The sequence below is a fragment of the Drosophila albomicans genome, chromosome X, assembly GCF_009650485.2.
Source record: "Drosophila albomicans strain 15112-1751.03 chromosome X, ASM965048v2, whole genome shotgun sequence".
NCBI classification, from domain to species: Eukaryota; Metazoa; Arthropoda; class Insecta; order Diptera; family Drosophilidae; genus Drosophila; species Drosophila albomicans.
Genome location: NC_047627.2, coordinates 3,384,987 through 3,411,180, shown reverse-complemented (window position 1 = coordinate 3,411,180; position 26,194 = coordinate 3,384,987). Strand labels below are relative to the sequence as shown.

General features: G+C 33.9%; 2 protein-coding genes across 2 annotated transcripts; one reads left to right on the top strand and one right to left on the bottom strand.

Moving 5' to 3' along the window:
- Positions 1–5,160: 5,160 nt before the first annotated feature.
- LOC117577930 (uncharacterized) lies at positions 5,161–5,911 on the bottom strand. Its single transcript, XM_034262933.2, has one exon. It carries the CDS (start codon positions 5,889–5,891, stop codon positions 5,226–5,228), a length of 666 nt encoding a protein of 221 aa, XP_034118824.1. The 5' UTR covers positions 5,892–5,911; the 3' UTR covers positions 5,161–5,225.
- Positions 5,912–16,007: 10,096 nt separating this feature from the next.
- LOC117577962 (innexin inx5) lies at positions 16,008–17,794 on the top strand. The gene is made up of 2 exons (XM_034263011.2): positions 16,008–17,035; positions 17,099–17,794. Exons 1-2 carry the CDS (start codon positions 16,373–16,375, stop codon positions 17,633–17,635), a joined length of 1,200 nt encoding a protein of 399 aa, XP_034118902.1. The 5' UTR covers positions 16,008–16,372; the 3' UTR covers positions 17,636–17,794.
- The last annotated feature ends 8,400 nt before the right edge of the window (positions 17,795–26,194 follow it).

Genomic DNA, 26,194 nt, shown 5'->3' with positions numbered 1-26,194 from the left:
GCATACATACCTACTAATATTTATTAACTTATATGCTAGGTAGCTGCAAAAAAAAAAAAAAAACAAAAAAGAACACAAACAATAAATAATTAATTATATATATTAAAACAAAAGAAAAAAAAAACAAAAACAAAACAAAAAATGTCCAGACGTTCAACGAAACCAAATGCAATATTTAATTATACAACTACAAACATATATTTTACAATTTATTTATATACATATGTATACATCATAGGTTATGACATATGCTACATCATTTTTGCATAAGCCAATAAATTGTTTGTTACATTTTTGAACATTTTTTCTTTAACAAGAAGCTCACAGAACTAACAGATGAAAAAATTAAATTTAAAAATTCATTTATGAAAGTGAATGAACAAAAAGTTACGCCAAAAACAAAAAACAAAAAACCAAAAAAAACGAAAGAAAAAAAAAACAAGAACAATTTATACATTCATATATACATTTGTCAAAGTCAAAGTTGATATTTGTACGAATAAGTATAGCGAATAACAATTAGTGATTAAAATAAGCAAAGACCAAGCAAGAACAGAGATGTATAACGATAATATTTCACATAAAATACTTGTGTAGATCCCAACAAGAAGAAGAGGAAGTAGAAGAGGAAGAAGTGGATTGTGGATCAATCGATCGAGCAAACACTATGAACAAAATAGCCTTACCAAACATTACAGACACTTTAAACACACACACACATTCATACAAAGTAAAACAATAAATTCCATCTTGTTTTTTAAATAAATCACCAATTACCGAAATACACACAAAATACCAATAAAATAGCAAAAAGAGTTGACATTGAGAAAACGAAAATACCTTATTGATAAACTCATGATAAAATCCGTATTTTTACAGTACTCAGAGGCAGTTTTGAGGCAGTTTTTAAAAACCGATAATATTATCAATAATACCAACTATTATACATATAAAATTGAATCGATTATGGCAAAACCAAAATGAAGATGGACAAAATATAATCTATATGAAATGCATAACGCTTCCGACAATAAGCTTTGGCCACACTAAAGTATAATAATAATAATAACAAAATGAACAAAACAAAATATTTACGTTTTACAAGCAAGTTTTTTGCGTTAAACACAGAACAAAAAAAAAGAAAAAACAAAAAATGAAACAAATGTTTACGATGAAGCAAAGATTATGCTACGATTGCCCGATTGAATACATACATACATACTTACATATATGTACATATATGTAGTTACATGTGCTATTTACTGTACTCATATTTATGGAGTTGTATTCAAGAAAAATCAAAGACAATGAAAATACTAAGAAAATCCATATAAAGCAAATGTTCTTATTTTCATGACACGCATTTGAAGCGAACATATCAAAAAAAAAGAAAAAAAAAAAAATTATAACATATAAAATGAAAAGCCCCAATTCAATTTCGGTATCATAGAGAACTTGTGACAATTGACAGTTGATTGTTTAGCTGTAGTAATCGATTAAAATACTAAATAAACAAACAAAATACCAAAAACAATGAAAAATACTAACAAATTGTAAGCGAACACTCTTTGAAGTTCTTGCTAAACATTTAAATGGCATCACACCGTAGCAAGCAATAGAAATTTTATACATGATCCTATAGCAGTGGTCATGCATGTATTTATAGGAATTATAAAACAAAACAACAATATTTATGTATAAAAAAAAAAAAAAAACAAGAAGAAGAGAATATACATAAATACACTGCTACAAAATAGTCGAAAAAAGTACGAAAGTTCTTTAGCTGTTTCATCATTTATAATTGACAACAAATATTTACACGCGCATTTAAATGGCAAACATGGAATGAAAATATATTAATTAAAAGATACCAGATCACCAAATCAAATAAATTATGAAATGATAAAGAAAATAAAGAAAACAATTGCAAAATGAAACCAAAAACTGAACCTAAATTAAGCATAAATATTTTTTGCTGTGTCTTAGTCCATGTGTCGTAACGAATTTATTGAACTTAATATATAAAACTTAAAATAAAACTTAACAAAAAAACCCAAAAAAAAAACTAGAAAGAAAAAAAAACATTAAGACAACATTTTACGATTTTAAGTTGTTTCTTAATGTAAGCAAAAAAAAAAACAAAACAAAAACAAAAATAACAAAAAACGGGCAACAATATTTCTACAAAGTTAAGCACAAATTTTTTCAACTACGAAATTGCCTTTTACTTGTATTTTATTTTTTACTACTTACTATATAAAAAAATGAAAATTTTAAAAATTAATAATATTTAAAATACAACTACGCTGAATTCATTTGAATGTTTTTGCAAAATTGCGCCTAAAAAAACTGTGACTAATATAAAAGCAAAAAAAAAAACAAAACTAAACCAAACCAAAAAAAGGAAAACTCCAATAAAATTATTTAATAAAAGAAATGAAAAAACAAAACTAACTTTAAAAATTAAGTTACTAAAACTTAATGGAAACGGTAAGAGATATAAATGTGTATATCTTTGGCCAAAAATGTATACAACCATTAACATTATATTATACCATATATACACACACACTCTCTCACACACACACACACACACACGTAGCCCTTAGAAATACATACACAGAGACAATTTGTTGGTACATACATTCTACATATGTACGGCTAAGTAAGCTGAGCTGACAAGGCAAAAGGGCCAGCACACACACACACACACACACACCAACACACCTAGTCACATACATGTATGTGTATATACAGGTACATATATTGAGGCTATATAGAGGCTATATATACATATGTATGTGTACATACGAGTCGTAGTCGTAGTGACAAGTTTATACATATATAAAGCATCAACTTTTATTATTATATACATACATAAACGCATATACATACATATATATATATACATATATATATATACATATATAATCGGATATTTGATGAAATGCAAATGAAAAAAAAAAACAAACAAACCAACAGCAATTTACTTATGTATATGATGACAACAAAACAATGTTTATTTCGTGTAATTCGCAAGATACAAAAATTGCAATTGAAAAAAAAAACAAAAAACAAAAAAAAACAACAACAACAACCAACTAAAACAAACAAGTAACTAACAAAGAAAAAGGAGCAAGGAAAACATGAGAAAAAAAGAAAAAAGAAAAAGTAAAAGCATAAAAATACAATATATATACACTTATTTAAATATTTAATAAAACAAAACAAAATATTTATATATATAAATGAAAATATTTATATATATAATATACTTATATATGCATATATATACATACATACCACTACATAGTTTAAATGTTTATTTATTGTATTTGAACAAAATAAATAATTATAAAACCAAATTTAAATGAAAATAAAAAGAAAAGTAACAAAAAATTGAATTTGTTTTTTAATATACATATATACATATATTTTTGGATTTACAGCACTCATAAATTAGATTTATTTATTCTTTGTTTCTGGTTTTTCTCTTTCTGTCTGATCAATATCAGAGTCCAGTTATTAGAGTTCAATTATTCAGACACTGTTTATAGCATTGATTAAAATTGTTTATCGGCCAACGGCACACTCTCATAGAGTGAGAACAGAATCTAATTCCAGCAGCACCAATTATGCGCTATAAAAGTCTTGAGGGCCTTGATAAGACCTGGTCTTCAGCTATTAAAAAATACCGTTTGTAATCAAAATACGAGCATACTCAGCTTTGGAGCTGCATAATTCTGATTAGTTCAGTGGATGGATTGATTTATGAGCCGTACAAAGAGTGACTTTTTTGCTTTGAATATTTTGCACATGTGAAATACTTGTTGTTACTATAAAGCGAGAGACGTTCGACTGGTTCTTTGCATTTTTTAACTTAATTCATTAAGTAATTTATTTCGAAAAGAATTTGTTTTATAAATTTTATATGAAAAACTATTCGAGTTTTCAACGGCATTTAAAATGTTCATATTCTTTTTATAAGCTTTATATTTTTTTTAATGCAATAATTCTGACGTTTATATTTCTGAAGCTTAACATTGGCTGCAGCTGTCTGGTACAACCGGCTTAGTTAAACAACTTTTTGCATTTAATGTAACAACAAATTTGCCTCCACTTTGTTTTTTATGTCATTTTTCATGATATTCAATCTCATGCTAATTACGTATACTTAACATTTACTTTGAAATGTTGCCATAACAGTCTGTAAATTAGAATGGCGTTGCCAGATCGTATTTAGACGCACAGTTTTGTAGCTTATTGATTATGTATAAGTAAAATGATAAAATTCCGATTTTCGAAAAACTGTCTTGGTGATGCCAGATGGTATTTAGATACTTCTCACTTCCTTATGAATGTACACATAATATTCATTATAATTAGAAAGCAATAGCGCTGCCAGATCGCATTTGGATACACAGTTTCGTATTCATCACGTATATGTATATATACATGCGAAATTCTTTGCCAATAGAAAACCTTGGCGTTGCCAGATCGCACAATTTTTTATTGATCAAATATTTGGAAAGTGATAAATGTTAGAGTATCCCTTTCGGATACACAAATTTGCATTAAGTTCTTATTAAAATGCAATGGAGTTGCCAGATCGTAGTTTGTTTTGATCATGAACACTTAAAATGATGAAATTCCGATCTTTGCAAAAAAAAAATGTCTCGATTCGTATTTTGATACACATTTCTTAATAAATGTTGTAATGGAAAGCGTTGCCAGATCACATTTGTGCACACAATTTTATATTGATCAAGTATGAGTAGGGGAAAAATCAGTTTTTTGGCGTTGCCAGATCGCGTTTGGATACACAAATTTGTATTAAATACATATTAAAATGCCTTGGTGTTGCCGGATCGTATTTGAAGAGACTGTTTTGTATTGATCATGGATGCGTAGAATGATGAAATCCCGATTTTCGCAAATAAAGTGTCTTGGTTCGTATTTTGATACACACTTCTTAATTCATGGGGTAATACTGATCAAAAATGGAAAGCGTTGGCGTTGCCAGATCACAATTTTGTATTGATCAAGTACGATCAGTGGAAAAATCAATTCCTTTGCATTGCCAGATCGCTTTTGGATACACAATTATGCACAAATAAAAAAATATAAAAAAAATAAAAGACTTGGCGTTGCCAGATGGTATTTGGATACACATTTTTTTTATTATTGAAGTATACGCACATACATGTGTCGACTCAATTAACCGCCTAATGACGACGAGCCCTGGCAATGCAAGAATCGATGTTGGTGTTGACCACATCGAGAGCATCGACAGCCTTGGAGGATGCCAGATGGGTGCAAGCATTGCTGTCAACAAAGACACCGGGAATGCGTTCGTTGGTCGACTGCTTGATGGTCTTGACCGAGGAGCGAGCACTGACCAAGTAAACGGTGGCCTGGATGTAGAACTTGGCCATGCACGATTGCTTGAGAACGGAGTTCTTGTAATTCTGGCACTTGTTGTAGGTCTTAGCCAACGAGTAGCCGCCGAAGACCAGCTGCTGGGTGGCAGCATTCACATCGCTGACAATCTCGGCCGAATCGTGGGCAGCTGTCACACCGCAGACATGCAGCTCATCGTGAGCCACATCCACAATGCTGACAATTTCGGCATCCTGGGCGGCCACACATTCGGGACTCTCCTCGCGACGGGTCTCCACCTTATCGACGGCCTGCTCCAGCTGCTGCTGTGGCTCCACGACAATCTCCTCGTACTGATGCACCAGCGTCTTGCCAGCGTCAATGCCAATCTGGGTCATGTCATCCACCAGGCTCGATAGCTGAGTGCTCCATGGCGCCGGCGTGGTCAGCGGCTGGGCTTGGCCAAGAGCCAGGCACAGGCAGAGTACAGTTGTGGCAATGATGAACTTCATTTTGTTTAAACAACTTTGGCCAAGATCGTTTGGTATTTATACTCTGGGTCGCGATTCGTATCCTTATCTAAATTGTATGTGCCACTTGTGTTTGGCGCTGATATCTGCTGATAATCGATTGTAAATCAAAAGCGTTAGCGTTTATGGCTCACATTCGCCAACAATCATAGACGACGATTCTACACAGCAATTACAGCAATTCAATTGTTCGAACTGTCAATTAAGTTTGCGTTAAGACTTAATTCGCGTCTCAATGAGATATAGACTTGTTGAAATTGGTAGCAAGCAGGAAGGCAACATTTTTACTTAATATGAATGGGCTTTAACTTTGTGCTTAGGTGCGACACAAAGTTTAATATAAGTTTTTTAATTTTAATTCTACACTAAAAGTTTTTATACCCGCTACTCATAATGAAGAAGGGTATTGTTGCTTTGTGACAACAGGAAGAGTATGTAACAGGCCGAGACGATAAAGCCATGTCTGTCTGACTGTGTGACCGTATGAAAGACTGGATCTTAGATACTATAATAGCTAGAGCTATAATTTTCTTATTTTTGTTATTGTAGCAGATTAAGTTTGTTATATATTTTTCAACGTACACTTCCGACCCCTCAAATCAGAAAAACCCGAAAAACAAGCTACAGTGATAATGATTGTTTAAAAATGTGGTTGCAATCAGATACAAATTTTTAAAGTTCTTTAAAGGAAATTTGTTAAGTGACAATCTGGCATATTTTGTATTCTCTTATATGGTATATTTTAAATCAATATACCAAAAATTACCATTTGTTCATATATTTATATACATATGTACGGTATATGTTAGGAATAATAACGTCCTATTTTGCCGTTATTTAAAATGGATAGCGAGTATCTCACAACCGACAACACTCGACTGAAATCTTCTTACTTGCTTTTTTATGAGAAGTTACCTCAAATAAAATCTTCGTAATTGTAAGTATTTGAATGTAATAATATAGAATATATTACTTTGGTATATTTTAAGAATAATACCGTATATTTTTACTTGTTTTTTATGAGAAGTTACTTAAAATAAAATCTACATAATTTAAAGTATTTGAATGTAATAGTGTAGCGAGTATTTGATTAAGGCTTCAGTATATTTTAATATTATCTCTATATATTTTTTTGGTATATATTAAAAATAATACCACACATTTTTACTTTTATTTAAAATGTGCAGCGAATTACTTACAGTCGAGAACACTCATGTAACTTTGTTACTGGTTTTTTTGTTTATGAAATAAAACCTTCATAATTCTGAGAAGACACTTTTGAAAACACTCTGCTTCAATCATTAAAAGAAGATAATTTTCCTCTTCTCAAATAAACTCACGTATTTAAAATGAGTTGCTTTGTATAAGATATATTTTTTATTCGCTGTTCACAAATCAATTATGGCATCAATTACAACATATAAAACTGTCAGAAATAATGCACAATTTAATTAAATGGCTAAAGGCAGGAAAAGTCAATTATTAGTAGCAAACAAAACAAAAAAAAAGAAAATCGTAAAACGCAACGCTAAAATAATTGAATATTATATAAATAATATATGGAATAATTTCAAATTTGTATGCATTCAATTCATTTTAGTATGATATATATTAAATAATGTTGTGCAACAATGAGTTGATTAAAGAATCACGAAAATCCTCCATATAATTAGATATGAAATTAAGCAAAGCGTTGCTAAGATATAATTTTGACGTCGTGCATTCTTAAGACTCCTTCTTCTAATCCCTTGGTGACTTTTGGCAGCCACGGTTAAGATGGATGGATGGATGGGCGGGCAAATGAATGAATGAATGGTTACTAAAGTAATCATCATCATTTTGCAGAACGTTGAGCTCATGACAGCTTCAGCCATCAGAGCGTATTTAGAGCAGTCTCAGATTTATTATTTATAATCCGATGTAAGCGCATTTTAGGGGGTCGTGCAAATTTTTAATCAAAATACAAATACATAATTAATCTGACAGCCAAACGGGCGCGTGTGTGTGAATGTGAGTGTGTGATTGTGTGGAGGCCTTGAAATGCTTCGCATTTAATTACACACAAAACGTAGTTACTTAAGTTTTGATAATTATTGGACTATGAATGGCTGTGACTGGCCCGGCTAGTCAAGCATTTCGAGCTCTGCTCATTTTGGCCAGGTCTACAATCGGGCCTACAACCGATTTTCATGTTTGCATTGAACTTAAAATGAAACTTAAACTAAAACTCAGACTGAAACTGAAACTCGAACTCGAACTAGAAAAATGAAAATATCAACTTGAACGAAACCAACTAGTTAGAAGTCTCAACTGTCTGAGCTCGGCACTGAGATACCCTGTACTTCATTACTTCATTTAATCTCAATTTATTGCATTTATTTTCATTCCACTCCATTTTTTATTATTATTTTATTTTTCATTCCATTTAATTCCGTTGAATTCCATTTCATTCTATTCCATTTTCTCATTACATTACATTTCATTTAATTTTATTCAATTTCATTCCATTTTGTTTCATTTCATTCCATTCCATTTCATTCCATTTCATTCCATTTCATTCCATTTCATTCCATTTCATTCCATTTCATTTCATTTCATTTCATTCCATTTCATTCTATTTTATTCCATTTCATTTCGTTTCATTTCATTTCATTTCATTTCATTTCATTTCATTTCATTTCATTTCATTTCATTTCATTTCATTCTATTTCATTCCATTTCATTTCATTCCATTTCATTCCATTTCATTTCATTTCATTTCATTTCATTTCATTCCATTTCATTTAGTTTCATTTCATTTCATTCTATTCCATTCCATTTCATTCCATTTCATTTCATTCTATTCCATTTCATTTCATTGGAAATTTTCATTTCAGTTTTTTATTTCATTTATCTTTCGACAAATCTTGTTAGTGTAGTCTATCGTAGCTTTATCTTAGTTTCTTATTTACAGGGTATGCGAGTGCTACTAGTTACGCCTCAAAGCTGCTGTGGCGACTTCTAATCAAATTCAAAATCAAATTCAAAACCATTGGCCATCAAGCTGTTTGTCAACTTGTTGCACATTCGATCATAAAGCAAAATTCTAATTGTATGCAATCATCGGTTCAGATGCTCTACCATATACTTGTTGTATGACGTTATTACCGTTTTTTTCTCAATTCATTTTTTTTTTTTTTTTTAATATCGAATTTTTTAAAAAACAAGTTTCCATTGACGTAATTGCTGATTTCATGGTGTTCCTTGGACTTTTTCTTATGAAAATAATTAAGATTAAAAAAAAAAGTTTTAAAATAGAAAACACAAATTGAACTTATTATAAATATATTGAGACAAACGCTTTTTAAAGCTAATTATTATTTGGAAATTTTATAACAACAAAATTTGAATATTGTTAACATAAAAAGACTTAACAAAATGTATGCTAGATCTCTTTTGGAATCAATCTTTAATTAAAAAATAATTTTAATATTCTTAAGTTGATTTATTATTTTTGATTAAATTTCATAAAATAAATTAAATGATTGAGTATTTTCTGCTAAAATCCCATATTTTAAATAGATATGTAGATAAAACATATCATATAGAGAAATTATCTATCATTTGTTTTATAATTTGTAATTAGTTTTGATTATTAAAGGTGCAGTCTTTAGTTTAACTATATAAATGTTGTAATACTTAAGAAATAAATGAAATAGACACGATTATTACTTATGTAGTTGTTTAGTTCTTCACTATAATCATGTTTGCTATTAATCCAATATGAAGTAGTCTCTTTTTAAGTGGCAGCTGATTGTTTTGCAATTGCAATTTAAACGTGACATAATTACATTAAAATTACCTGAAGTTGATAACAGGGATGCAAGGGTCTGATAGCATAGCAAACATGCTCCGTAGTTGGGGCAGAGCATTACAAAAACAACAACAACAACAACGACAAGAACGTGAATCAAAGTGAGAAGCGCGCGCTTAGCTTATGTGTGCAGCTAGTGTGTGTGTGTGTGTGTGTGTGTGCAGTGCAGCGTTGCACGTTTCAAGGGCGTTGCAACAGTGTGGCACACATGCGATCTGCTCGCTGCACCCAAGTGTTGCATGACTAGCAGCTATGTGTGTCTATTGACCACTTATGGTCAATGTCAAGCGACTGTGGCAGGCTGCTGTTCAATCAATTCAAATGCCCCACACACACATGCACAGAGTCTGAGTTACCTTCTGGCGCAAAGTTCAAGCGACAAGTTCAAGTGATGTCAGCACAGACGGGGCAACAACAAACATAAAATCAAAAGCATAAAACATAAAAGCATAAAGCATAAAAAGCGGGCACGTCAACCTGTTGCTGGGCATCTGGGAGTTTACACAACAAGAATCCAAACATAGAACCAAACGCAAGGTGTGTGTGTGTGCGTGTTTGTGTCTGAGCTAAAACGGAACAGAACTAGAACCAGTTTTGCCAACAAGGCGACAGAACACACCAGCTAGCAGCTTCGTTGCGCCCTGCCCACTTTCGTGCACCTCGCCACCCACCTCAAGCCACACAGAGCCGAAGTCAACGAACAAACCCGAAGCGCGACGCGAAGCGACCGACGACGAGTCGTTGGCAAACGCATTGAACTTGCTGGCGATCGGCGTTTTTGTTTGTCTCTCAGTTAAAAGTTAAACGCAAGACGATACGGTTCACAAATCGAGCTTAAAAGATCCCCCTCTAGAACTCAACTAAATATTGTATTTTATTTAGTTTTGCTTTGCTTTTTTTTTGTTTGTGTGAACGCGTTCGAAGTGCATTACATAAAATAATGACAATTTATGGACTGCTTGTGCAAATTATACTCATCTGCAACTAAGTTAGGTTCTAGCACTCGCAAACGTACTTACACTGCATCTGCAACTGTAGCGGCATCTCAAACTGTAACTTTTGCCTTGCAAAACTGTAACTGCAGCAATGGCGCCACCCAACGAACAACCAGAGGATGACTTTGTTACCAAGGTGAGTTTGTTAAGGAGTTGGCCACACTTTTCACATCCCACCGCTAATCAATAAAAATTCAATATTTTGCTTTTTTTTTTGCTGTGGTGCTGCTGTTGCTTGGATCGCGGTTAATTAGCAGCTTTACCATGGCACACGGTCAAGGTGTTGTCGCATGGCAAACAAAGAGAGCATAAATCACGTTTTACTATAATATTAACATATTTAATGATCGCGCTTTGGGTCATAAATCAAGCTTACAAAAAAATCGGAAATATTTAGCATTACGACATTTGAACAAAGCTATTATTTGATTTCCGCCTTGACTTATCATTTATTAATTAATCTTACCCAAAAAAGAAATATGAAAGAAATTAGTTATAGTCTGATATTTATCTAGCTTGTTTGCTAGTGTTTTGCTTTGCTAATTCAGACTAGTTTCTTAGAAATCAAATTAATTTGAATTATTGCGTGTGTGTGTGTGCAGAAACTGCGCTTCCAATTGTTTCTATTTAATTTCATTTTAGATGTGCACCTTCTCATCTTTTATCACTCATACGTTAATTAAGCGTCCCGATCAACAGCTAAATACATCTATAACTCTACTATATAAGAGATATACATATGTATGTATGTATGTGTATACTTGTAGATCAGGCCACAGTCAAGGTCGTTTTTAGTCTGGGGTCAAAGTGACAGCCAAGAATTTAATTAACAAGTTCACTTCAATTCGAAATGTTAGAAACACGTTTTTTTTTTTGTTAGGAGGCATTGCTAACAACTTGGTGCATCTATTCACCAAGTAATAAAACACTATTAAACAAGCATGAATAATAATAATAGATATACAATTGTATACTCTTGTTTATTGCAGCAATTATTTCTAAAGTCGCATTTAAGATTTATCTTACAGATATTCTGCCCAATGGAACATACTAAAAATTTTTGCTCTCAGTTCATATCGCATATATAGTACTAACTATAAGGTCAATGAATATGTATAAAGTTGAGCGTACTTTTACATTTGCAATTGCTACAGATGATGACTCGTTGGGGATTCCCTCAAGCGATTAATTGATCGCTGTGATTAAAGTCTAGATTGTGATGCTACATTAGCTTTGCACTTAATAAGCAGCTGAAAGAAAGAGCACAAGAGTCTACAATATTGTATATTAAATATGATTTATTTTAAGAAAAATAAACATTTTTATATATATTATATATATATATTATTTTGGGTAGCAACAAGAACGTTTTAGAGAATATTTCTTTGTTTATTCTTTAATATTAAAATCTCCTATTTTAATTTCAAGATCATTTGATATACGACCAAGATTAGGCTTTTAAAATAATCAGGTATATTTTGACCTCTATGGTATATTTCGAATGCAGTACTTCATCTATATACCATATAAAGCCTTCGGTATATTTTTGTATTTTTGCGGTATATTATTTGTTATATTTGAAGTAGCTTTCCTTCGTGTTTTACGAACAATTGGAATCAAATTCATTAAATTACTAAAATCTGGACGATATACTAAGTAGAATATACTAAATGATGACGAAAACTGTAATTTTAATAAACTGTTTTTACGTACTAAATGAAGAATATATCAAATAGAATACACTAAATAAAGAAATTAAGTTGAATATAAAGTTGAAGTTGTAATATTGAAGCTACTATATACCTTATATACAAAATATACCTTACCTTATACCTATACAAAATATACCTTATTATATCCGCCACCTATAGGATAGAAGAGTATTATAACTTTGTGCCGACAGGAAATGTATGTAACAGGTAGAAGGAGGCATCTCCGACCCTATAAAGTATATATATTCTTGATCAGCATCAATAGCCGAGACGATCAGCTATGTCCGTCTGTATGTCTGTCCGTCTGTCCGTATGAAACACTGGATCTCAGAGACTATAAGAGATAGGACTATAATTTTTTTTGACAGCATTTGTTTTGTTTGCGCACAGATCAAGTTTGCTTAAAATTTTGGCCACGCCCACTTCCGCCCCCGCAAATCAAAAAAATCGAATAACAAACGTAATTTTAAAGCTAGAGTTGCAAATTTCGGTATATACAATAATTGTTATAGTAGTTATGATTCCTGCGGTTGGTTGCGATCAGATAAAAATTGTGAAAATTATTAAAGAAATACGTTTGTATGGGCAAAAACTTACTAGGGGTCTTAGTTGCTTTGGCTGACAATCTGGTATATTGTGCCGTTTATGGTATATTTTGAATGCGATACTATATCGTCATACCAAATATACCATTTGGTATATTTTAGTATTTTTGCAGTATATTCGGTATATTTTGAGAAAAATACCGCAAAATATATATCTTTTATTCAAAATGGGTAGCGGGTATCTCACAGTCGAGTACACTCGACTGTAGCTTTCTTACTTGTTTTCTTATATAAAAAATCCCTTTTATTAGAATTGTAAGAAACTGTCCTTTTACTAGAGAACTTGAAATTAAATATATTACTAACAACTGGAAGATATACTAAATAGAATATACTGAATGTATATTTATTAAGACGAACCAATTTAAAACATAATTTCATATATCGAAACTATTAAACACGGAATAATATGAAGTCACAAAACATTTCTTAGTCACAGATATTATGACTCGTGTTTAGATTGTGACATAATTGAAAAAGCCACTGAACTTTGCACAATGTCCATTGAGTGGCGCCGCAGCAAATTGAATAGACAAATACAAATGGCTGGGCATAAATAAGTTAAGTATGAGTTTCTTGCATTGTGGCCAAACTAACTCAACTGTCTGACTAAGTGCTCCACTAAACGTTTGGCCAAATTAAATTTCTATAATTGCTCTCGGTTACAATGGGTTGAGCTACTCAAAAATGAGTTCGTACACAAAGCGTTGCTCATAAACAATAATGGCAGACATAATGCCATAAATTATAACAATCGCTTTGTGTCTTGGTCGCCAGGCAAATCAACAAATCTACGAATGTATCTACGAATATGTATCTCGTTGGCTTGTATCTGAAAATGTATCTTTCGCTGTAGCTTTTGGCTCGTTTGTAGGGCTAACAAGTTGGGCTACGAGTTGTATCTCAAGAATATCACAAATGGCTTGTATGGGTTGTATCTTAGACTGTACGCTCCAGTATCTTAATTATTATGGTGGCCAACGTTGCGGAACATGTTGAGAAAAATGAAAATGGCAAGTCACAATTACGAACAACAGCAAGCAGCTCAACGACTCCAAAAATTATCGTCAATAGATACCAGCACAACACGGAATACATAATTATCAAGCTCTTCTCGTTCCCATCTCAAGAACTTCCGCATGCGGTTTGATGAGGCGCCCCCAAAATACAAAATATAAAAAGACAAAAGCCACAAAATTATTTACAAATACCCAGAAATACGCACAAAGGCGGCTTGCGATCAACAGCCACACAACAACAACTAAAAAAAAAGAGCAAACAACAAAACAAAAAATAAAAAAAAAATAAAATTTATTAAACCCTCGTTTCGAGTTCTGCGCATGATCAGCGTTGTTTGCCAGCTGCGTCGTCGTCATCTCGGTGTGTTTGGACTTCAATTTCAATTCGTGACGTGTTCACCAATTCAACACTTTGTTGTTGTTGTTGTTGCTGGTGTTGTTGTTGGTGTTTGAATGCCATGGAGGTCAAGTTCAGGGAACACCGTGTTTTGTTTTTGCTTTTTACCTTTTCGAATTTTTGTGTTTGTAATGGGCCAAATGATTTTTATTACTTCTACGTTACTCCATAAAAAGTTGAATAAACATACACAAAAAAAAAGAGAATGAATAATGCTAATTGCGTTTGAGTACTGTCGATTCACAGCTGACAGCTAAAAGGTTATTCACTTCGATAGCTGTGAAGGTTTGCTCACTCAACCTGAGTGTGATTAAAATTTGCTTAATAACACAATTTTATGGTAAATTTTCTACAGAGAAATCTCTGAAACAAACATGTTATTATTTCTATTCTGTATATATTTAAAAGTGAATGCACTTGAATAGAAATAAATATCAAAATTAATACAATTTGAGAAGACGTCACGAATTACTTTTATTGACCAGAATAAAAAAAAATGTAATCAAATCAATTACAAAATGCTTCGGAAATGGTATTTAAAACTATATGTCACTTAACATTTTAATTAATTTATAAATCTAAACAAACTCATTACAAAAAAAAAAAAAAATGCGAAATGTTTTTTAGAGACTTGCTTTATGCCCTCGCTGTTGTTGTTTGTTATTGCATATTGTTTTATTATGTTTAATGCGACATTTTTGGGTGTCATTTTACGCGCCCATGGCCCATGGCCAAAAAACAAAATAAATTAAATTGATTTATGCTAATTAGCTTATGCGTACATGTACTTTGCTATTATTATGTTTTTTTTTTTTTTTGTTGTTGTGTGTTTGTTGCGTACTTAATGATTTTATGCTAATTACAGATACCTTCCATAATTGGATTCTTGAACTTGGACTAATTGGCAATTGAACTTCGGGCAGAGGACGACGTGATGGGCGCACAAAATAAATAAATTAATTAAGGCTGAATAAACCACAAGAGTTATGTGAACGCTTACACATTAGTCATTAAGAGCATTCCTTTTTTTCTACTATCATTCGCCTCAGCGTGGTATTTTTTTGTAATAAAAAACATAAAATGTAAAACAGAAAAAGTGTGTTTAATTATGTGTATTATAACTTTTTTCTAGGTAATACAAAATATCTAATTATGTGTATTGTTTTCTGCACAACTTTTTGTTTGAGCAAACACCTAAAAGTATGCAATACAAATAGATTGGAATGCCTGCAGTTAGAAGCATCAAGCTACATATTATCTTTACATTTTAAATAATATTAAAAAAGGTGTCATCCGAATGAGGAGCTATTATTAACTTCTAGAGTTACCTTCTTTGGAAACAGTTCCGAAAAAAACAAATTCAAGCTACTGCAAAGCTACAGTCAACACCTAAAAGTATGCTTTAGAGAAAGTGCACGTTGAATTTGCTGCGTGCGCCTGAAAGTATGCAACACATTTTCAATGCTTCTAGACATTACATTAATTCGGGTTGGCTATCGACATCTGTCATTTTAGTGAATTAAAAACGGAAACACAACGAAAACGAGTTAAAAATTATGCTATCGAAAAATGTAAAGTTGTACATCCAATGATGAGGGGCAGCACTAACAAAATATGTAAAGCCGAGCGACAATCAACATTTCGTTTTTGTCGCTTCCCCAAGGCTGTCAAGTTAATGTGCAAGTTCTAAAGTTGCAACCGTGTCACAGAAAGAGAAAGCATAAGTCAAGTAAAATTTAGGAAAAACAAAAAATAAACTAAGAAAAGGATTACAACAATCATCAATAAGCTAACAAGAGAACGTCGAGAAGAATTCTGGCAGCTGGCGGAGCATTGAGAATTGGACACAGTTGTTGGGGAGCTCTTTCCAGAGGCGAATGAAATGTATTCGGCAGTGAAGCCACTATCAAAATATCTGCAATTCAAATCGATACGCATCTACGATGCCGTTTTCACCATTCACTCCAAGTGCACCGTTGTCATCCTGCTGACCTGCTCGCTGCTGCTATCGGCACGCCAATATTTTGGGGATCCCATTCAATGCATCAGTGAGGAGAAGAACATCAACTATGTGCAATCCTATTGCTGGACCATGGGCACCTACATCCTTAAGCTTGACAATTTCAGCGAACGCCAACCGCTGCCAAGCCAACCGAAGCCATCGCCGACAACAGGTCGCTTGAGTATGCGACGCCTGGCAGAATACAATGAGGAATATGCCCGAGCTCTGGCCATAGCCGAGGGCGTGGGTCCGGAGCTACGGGGTCAGACGCAGCGCGAATATTTGCGGTATTATCAGTGGGTCATCATCTTGCTGCTGTTTCAATCGTTTGTCTTCTACTTTCCGTCTTGCCTGTGGAAGGTGTGGGAGGGGCAGCGTCTCAAGCAGCTGTGCTCAGAGGTGGGCGAAGCTCTGCTCTCCGAGCAGACTTACAACACACGACTGCGATTGCTCGTGAAGTATTTCACCACCGACTATGAGGATATGCACTATTGCTATATGGCCAAATATGTGTTCTGCGAACTCCTCAATTTCCTTATCAGCGTGAGTAGCTGAGTTTTATTTTCTCCTCCTTAATTTTTTGTTAACACTTCTCTCTCTGTTCAGATGCTTAATATTTTGGCTTTGGAGGTGTTCCTCAATGGCTTTTGGAGCAAGTACATGCATGCCTTGGCCACAATCCCGCTGTACGATTGGGATCGCTGGAATCGCATCTCGTCGCAGGTCTTTCCCAAGATCGCCAAGTGCGAAGTGCTCAAATACGGAGCCAGTGGCACGGCCAGCATTATGGATAATCTCTGCATTCTGCCACTCAACATTCTGAACGAGAAGATCTTTGTGTGCCTCTGGTGTTGGTTCCTCCTCATGGCCATTATGTCCGGCTTGAATTTGGTGTGTCGTCTGGCCATGATGATGAGTCGTACTCTCCGGGAGCTAATGATTCGCAGCCAGTTGCGTTTCATGACCAAACAGCATGTGCAGCATGTCTTCAGGAATCTGACCATCGGCGATTGGTTTCTCCTCATGAAGGTCAGCGTCAATGTGAATCCGATGCTCTTTCGCGATCTCATGGAGGAGCTCTGTGAATTGCGCTCCTCGCCCAGCTCAGTTTCATCGCTAACTTTACTCGAGAGTCCCGCTTAGCTCATTAGCATTTATACATAAGAATATTATTCACAATTTTTTTGCTTTGGGGATATGCCATCAAACTCACTGTGCTTAGTTCATCTAATACGTATAAGTGTATTTATATATATATATATATCTTTTAATTCTTTGCCAAGTCCAAATATATGAATTTAATTGAAATTAGCGTAGTTAGTTGTGCTCTTTTTGCTCGAGTAAATCAAGTCCGCATCAAGTATTGTGTGTGATGAGATCATAACTTTATTTTTGTCTATGCAATAATAAACTTTGATATTTCATTTATTTTTGTGGCTTTTAGTTGGTTGTATCAACTGAATTGTGCTATTTAATTAGATCTCATTGTGGAAGTACTGTGTATTAAGAGTTTGATCTTTATGGGGGTCTTGACGATTTCCTAACTTCTAATGAAGTCAGCAGAGTCAGCAAACCAGACCAGATCGATTATAGAACCAATGAGCTTTGTCTAGATTATGAATATATTCTTATTGTTTTATCAGAGCAAACAGATGATTGGCCGTCGAAAATTTTTTTCTGTCCCAGTTCAAGATATTGAGAATTATTTTCAATTCTATCAGCAATTTTTATTATAAAGAAATCGTATATTATTATTTAATATATACATATATATAACAAATATATTTGTATTATTTCTTGACTATTTATTTATTTTTTAAAACGATTAGATATAAATAAAATTTACACTAACAAAGGCCTTTAGCTTTTTTCTTCATAAATAATGATTAATTTTGAGTAATTTTATAAAAAATCTTAAGTAATTAATCATGATTTTAAAAACTACTACAATAAATTATTATTAATGGTGGAAAGCATGAAAATCATAAATTTAAAAATCATTATAGAAATACGTGAATTGTTCTAAGAGGATCAGTATAGTATTGTCCTCCTAAATGTTTGGGTTTTTATTTAAAAGTCGCAAAGATTTCAAAGTTTTGTTATATGAACTGTAATAATTATAATAATTTTCATGGATATAATGTCAATACAATAACCAGTGAATATGTTAATGTTAAACATAATATTAACCCTATCCAAATCATGATCCTAGTTTTTTTTCACAAATGATAATTATCTTGACAATAAAAGCAAAAATTGGAATTATGATAATGTTTGTTTTCAAAGTTTGTTTTAATACTAACGCATATATTTGTTATTCTAATACTAATTTGCCATCTCATCTAATTTTAGTATATTATACGTTAAAAGCAGATACTAAAATAATACAATATTTGGTATGTATTCTAGTGTTAATCATAATGCAAATGCTTAAGTCTGATGATGCCAACGGAAGAGCAATGGTTGATGCTTATGCTAAAGCTAATATAATTTCCAATGCATATGCTAATGCAATATCTAATGCTAATGCATGTGTTAATGCCCATGCTAATGATTTATTCAGCGTGTGAGGCATCGTGTTATGCAATTGATATATATGTATATACATATATAGTAAATACAATATATATTCGCATATGTTTAAGCATGCACTTAACATTCACTAGCTTGTTGTCTACTCATTAACTCATTTCGAATACACTCGTAGAGTATTCATGGGATTCAGTTCACTTCTCTGCCTGTGTGTGTGTGTGTGTGTGTGTGTGCGTTCGTTCATAGGCTGCATTTCATTTATAATTGATGGCCCACATTTCAACTCACTCAGCCATACATCGAGAAAGAGGCGAAGAGTGACGGGCTGAAAGTGTGAGAGTGCGAGCGAGAGAGAGAGTGTGAGCTAACAGACAGTTTTTCGTATTCAGAATGCTTGCGCGTAAAGCACGTGTAAAAGTCGCGCGCGTTTGCCGCGCGTTTTTGGTCGCGTTTCGTTTTCGTTTGCGCTGCTGCCACACATTTTAATGTGCATTGTTTATAACTAAGTAGCTGCTCTGGCTATAATTTCGTCATTTATATTTTGTGTGAGCTGGTCTTCCCCAACCCCCCCTCCACAACCATGCGTTCCAGTTGCCGCTGCAGTTGCTGTTGCTGTTGTTCGACATTGTTTTGCGCACGTTAACAACGCAACTTGCTTTTTGGCCGCCTGCGTGAAACCGTGGCACACACACACACTTAAACGCACACACACACACACACATACGCAGAGAGACAACAAAATGTAAATATTATTCAAAAGTCGTTGTCGTCGCGCGTTTTTTTTTTTTTTGCGGGGGCCGCTCACAAAGAGGGGTGCGTCAAAGCTGGCAAACTGGCAAAACTCTGACGGCATTCTGCCGTTCTTCCACCTCCTTCTTCGCCATCGCCTTCGCTTCTGTCTCTCGCTCTCTCTCTCTGTCTTTCTTTCTTTTGTTTGTGAGTTAGCCAGTTTTGCGATGTTCGAGCTCGTTTTCTTCTTCTTGCACTGTTCAGCATTCGGTTACATCTATTTTGTGTATTGTTGTTTTGTGCTATGTGAGTGTGTTTTGGTTTTCGGTTTTGGTTTTTGGTTTTGGTTTTAGCTTTGGCTTTTCGTATTTTATTTTATTTTGATTTCGTATTTCTGCTGTCGCTGCTGCGCTAGTTTTAGACGGTTAGTCGTGTGTCAACCGGGAAGCCGCCAAGTGGCCCATCGTTGTCGTTGTCGTTGTTCGTTGTCGTTGTTCTTCGTTGTCAGTTTGTTGTCAAGTGTTGTTTGGTTGTTTGTCGTTGTCGTCGCTTCTTGTTGCTGTTGCTGTTGTTGCCGCTGCCGCTGCTTTTGATTTCGTTTCCGATTTAATTAAAACGCGTACGTGACGTGCTCGACAAAAGCAAATTGCAAATTTGCAAATGGCGATATTTTGTGAACGGTGCAGTTGCAATTGAAAATTCAGTTGCAGTTAGCACAAAAGCCTTTACTCGACTGCAAACAAAAACAAATCAAGTGGCCAACATCCATTCAAACCCACACACACACACACGCACACTCACCTACACACACACACACACACACACATGACGTAAGGTGTACATTGCGATAGGCGGCAATAACCGTAGGCATTGATAAACACCCGCAAAGTGTAAAACATTAGCGGCACAGTGGTGCACAACCCATCAATTCTTTGTAGAATTTTGTTATATATTTTGTTTTTTTTGTTTTTTTTTTTTTGTGGTGGTGGTGAAAGCAACTGTCAAGTGTTCAATCCGTTAAGCTTAAAGCTGTCACATATTACGGCGAAAGTGTTGTTTTGTTTTTTTTTTTTTTGTTTTTCGTTTATTATTTCATTCAATTATCAATGGTATTGTCTGTAAAGTATTTAGCATAACAACAATAACAACAAATTGACAGAGGTGGAATGCGAGCCCGCAGCTGAAATTTATGGTTGCGTTTAGTATTTAAAAAAATACATATCGTGTACGTTTTGTTGTTTCGTTTTGCTAAAATTCACGTTTGTTTATAAAAACAGACAATTTATTATATGCTTCCAACTGCGGGGCAGTGGGCCTAAATCACCTTGTGTGTGTGTGTGTGTGTGTGTGTATGGAAATTATTTCCATATATCGTGAACTGTGAATCAAATGATAATAAATTTATGCATACGTTTTTTTGTAACAATTCAATTATAATTTTTTGGAAGCCGAAACAAAAAACATACCATTCGAATAGTTTGTTTATTTATGAAAATTTAAAAACAAAACTATGTATCAATATTTTTGTATTGATAAAAGAAATAAATATTTCAAAAAGGTGAAACTGAATTAACGAACTTACACATATACATTTTGTGTGATAATATAAGTATGAAAATCAATAATTATTTTTTTGGAGTATGACAATAAGAAAGCAACTCGTGGAATCAAAAGTTAAAATTTGGTGATTTCCTTTAGTCATCTAAATGATTTGATAGATTAAAAAATGTTGAGGCAATTTTGTTTAGATTGCGTTCAAAGTGCAGTTTAAAGCAATTCTGACGCACCTAGCTAATCTAATCGAATTGTTTGCAGAGACTTTAATGGCACTTGTCCCACTGTGCACCTAGAAGCACTTTGGCGCACAAAAACCAAAACAAGAACTCAGCACAAAATAAATACCAAAATAAAAGTTGAAACACAGAAAAAAGAGAAAAAAAAACGTGCACAGAAAAGAAAAATAAAATAAACTACGAAAATAAATAAAAAACCGATTACAGCAACGGTGACGCTACCGTCAAAGTCGACGCAAACGTTGACCGCAGCAGTCAGTAGGGAATTTGGTAAAGGAGGGAGGTGGTTGTGGAGCGGAGGAGGGGCGAGCGAGGGAGTGAGGAATTGGGGTCTGGGGTCTGAGGTTTCTGCCTCTGAAACAGCGACTGGCGCCTCTGGCGATTTAGTTGCGTTGCTGCTCTCTGCACTTTAGTTGCGTCGCTTGCCTGGAACACGGTGAACACGGTGAACACGGTGAACGAGTGAAGAGAAGTCCGAGAACTCCGAGCAGTCCGAGTCAGCAAAGTCCGAGCGGAGCAGTCCGTGCACTTTTGTCGAGTCGTCTACACGTTCAGGTTTTGTTTTGTTCTGTGCACTGCATTGAAGTGAATTCCGTGACGGCGCCTATTTCTATTGATTTTGCTGCAGAGAGTCGAGACCAACAAAAAAATACTGAAGAACCGTTAAAACTGCAGCTTATCAGCACAAGTGTTCGTGTGTGTGTGTGTGTGAGACGATAAGACGCTCTCGCAGTTGCCATCATCATTAGCAACATCATCGCAGTCGCAGTCGCAGTCGACGTCGTCAATATCTTGAAGGTGTTGCTCGCATTATTGTTGCTGCTGATGATAGCTAGTGTTGGTGTTGATGCTGCCGTTGCTGCTGGTGTTTGGTGTTCGTGTTCGTGTTAGTGTTGGTGTTCGCTGCTAGTTGACAGCCGAAAACAAAGGCCAAGATATTCAGTTGGCAGCTGCTGCTCATGAGCAACTGAGCAGCAAGAAAAGCACGACGCCACGACGCGTTGTCTATATCTCTTTCTGAGAGTGTGTGTGCACGCTACGTATACGTAATAATAATAAGCAAACCAACAACAAGCAGTGCAAACAACTGTAGCATTAGCTAACGAGAACATTAACAATAACAATCGCATTAACAATTTTACGTCTGGCGGTGAGAAAAGTGTTATGAATTAAGAAAAAACAAAAACGAAAACGAAAACAGAAAGAAACGTGCAAAAAACGTAAACGTAACAAAGATGGCAGTGAACATTTATCAGCAAGAGACGATTGGAGAGAGAGAAAAAGACAAACCAACTGGCTTAGTGGAGCCGAAGCGGGGATATCGGCGACTCTTTCGCAGCATTTCACACGTCTTCAGCTCAGGCAGCAATCATCAGAATCAGCATCCCAAACCCGAGTCCTTACCCTATCAAAGTCGCACCCACAGTCGCAGTCACAGCGATACGCAGAGCCACAACAGTTATGTCAGCCAGCTCAACAACAACAACAACAACAACAATGATAATAATAGCAACAACGAAAACAACAACAACAATGAAAACAACACCGATAACAGGGAGGGATCTCCAATACAAAATGTGAAATTTCGCAGGAAAATAGAGGATTGCAGTGAGTGCGGGGAGCACGGCAAAGGGCAGGATATGAAGAGCAATCATGCGGACGTTGTGCAGGAATTAAATGCTGTCTTCGCTGTCGACAAGCGATTGAGGCGACAGACGGTGAGTGCAGCTTCTTTTTCCTTCTTATATTTATTGCTATTGTTATCGATCGAATGCTGAGGAAGCGATCGAGAAATATATATTGAAATTATTTGAAAATATGTCAACCAAGTGTGCCAGAAGATATGTCTTTTATAGAAATTGGATATTTAAATGAGCTTTGTATAAATCGATCAATTTTTATTGCTATCGTTAGCGATCAGATGCTGCTATAGTGATAAAGAAACCCGACAAGTGGACTCTGTATAATCATATAGAACTCTTTGAAATAAATCCGTAAATACCTTTTTTTATCTTTATCGATAATCGATCGACAAATATCTTTGTCGTTGTCAATTTTTATTGCTATCGTTAGCGATCAGATGCTGCTATAGTGATAAAGAAACCCGACAAGTGGACTCTGTATAATCATATAGAACTCTTTGAAATAAATCCGTAAATACCTTTGTTTTATCTTTATCGATAATCGATCGACAAATATTTTTGTCGTTGTCAATTTTTATTGCTATCGTTAGCGATCAGATGCTGCTATAGTGATAAAGAAACCAGACAAGTGGACTCTGTATAATCGTATAGAACTCTTTGAAATAAATCCGTAAATACCTTTTTTTATCCTTATCGATAATCGATCGACAAATATCTTTGTCGTTGAGTGGAATAATTCGTGCATATTTTTAAAATATCCTAATAATCTATAAGCATATTTGCTGCAACTATCGTTATCGATCACATGCTATCAAAGTGATCTATTAAAATCTGTTTGCTAGGCGGACACAATTTGTGAATATCGTTAGAATAAGTTAGCAAAGAATCTAAATACATATCTAAATAAATTATGAAATGCAAATAAAATTGCAATTGTTGAAATGTGATGGATAAATATGGAGCCAAGAAAGAGTTGAATTTTTAATAACTTGATAAGAAATTTTTAAAAATTGTCCATAAAAGGAAGTCAGGGGAATATCAAATTAATAGCAATATGAGTAACAATGCGATATATTAAAAATGATTTGTAAATTGCACTTGATTAATGTAATCGATATAAACGAGTCACAGTTTAACGACTCAATGACTTTTTAAGTATTTTTAAGTCACCCATTAATATCGACTTTCATAGTCTGCTTATCTTGGGCAATGAAATGATTAAATTTCATTATAACAAGAGCTTGAACTATTACTATACTTTTATATTCATATGTCTAAAGTATGGGTAATTATTATACAGCATGAGTAAAGCTTATTCATATAAGTTGTGGCCACCTGGTCGGCAAATCTTGCGGTTTTTTCTTGTTCTATAAAAATCGCAACATGTTTATTTGCCAAAGCAATCAAATGTTCCTGAAGCAAATGAGTAATAAATATGAAAGGAACAAATTTTTTTCTATTACTATATAGAACCAAAAAAGATTCAATATCAGGGTATTTTGTAGTGTCATAGTGTGTAGCAAGAAATTTGCGTAAATTCGCTCACAAAATTCACATTGAAATGAACTGCGAAGAAGAAGAATTCGAGTATTCTTTTAATGCTTGGCAAATGAAAAGTCTGATACTTGTAGAGTTTGGGTCAGATTGTTGATCATTTGATGTTGTTGCCTGGCCTTTTGAAAATTTCACTACATGCCTTTCCAGTCTTCTTTTTTTTTTTGTTTTTTTTTTTTATTGTCTGAACGTTTGCTCTTTATTAAGTCTTTTGTTTTTGTTGCTGTTGTGTTCGACAAATTTGCATTTGCCGCAAAGAGAAAGTGAAACCAAAAAAAAAAAAAAAAAAAAAAAACAGAAACAGAAACAAAAACAAAAACACGTTTCCGTTTTGAAGCCGACGCATTGTTCCGAAAACCCAAAAATGTATTTTCCAAATGATATCAATGCGTTTAGTACATCGGTTCAAAGGTCATCACATTTTCTTAGCTGTTTTCATTTCGTTTTCGTCGCGAAGAACTTGAAAAAAATGTATTTCTCTTCTTTTTTTTGAGTTACGATCAACAAACTATGGATGGAATTTCTATATATGTCACTTGAATTTTTAATCGATTTTCACAATTTTGAAAGCTTTTTTTTTTGCTGTTGGAGAAATTTGAAATAATTTTGTAATAAAGCATATAATTATATTATAAACAGAAAAGTTTTGTGCGAAAAGAACATGCAAGCAGATGTTTTTGACCGCAGTTCTTTTTATGGACTTAGAATTTTATATAAACAAATCTTAATCTTCCAAAGTTTAAATCAATTTTGAAAAAGAATTATAAACAGAAAAATTAACTACATAATATATCAAAGTAATAATAAGAAATTTAATTGTAATGATTTAACATTGATTGATTTTTTTTTAAATCTAGACAAATATAGAAAAGCAAATAATGGAAGCTGTTTCTAAATACTGGAATCTCTACAAACATGATTGCATAATGTAGATGAAAAGAGTTGCGAAACAAAAATGATAAAAAGAAATGCAGAAAAAGAACAAGCAAAGCAAAACCAAAATCATTTAAGTGATAACGTTACAAATGATTGTAAACGCAACGAATAAAAGAAAAAAACAAGTAAGAAAGCTACAGTCGAGTGTACTCGACTGTGAGATACCCGCTACCCATTTTGAATAAAGGCAAAATATTGCGGTATCATTTTCAAAATATACCGAAAATACAAAAAAATACTAAAAAGAGCCCTAGTAAGTAGGCGTTTTTGCCCATACAAAAGTATTTCTTTAATAACAATTTTTATCTGATCGCAACCAAATTTTTGGGAATCATAACTACTATAGTTGTTATTGTATATACCAAAATTCGTAACTCTAGCTTTAAAATTACGCTTGTTATTCGATTTTTTGATTTGCGGGGGCGGAAGGGGGCGTGGCAAAAATTTGAAACAAACTTGATCTGCGTGCAAACATAACAAATGCTGTTGAAAAAAAATTATAGCTCTATCTCTTA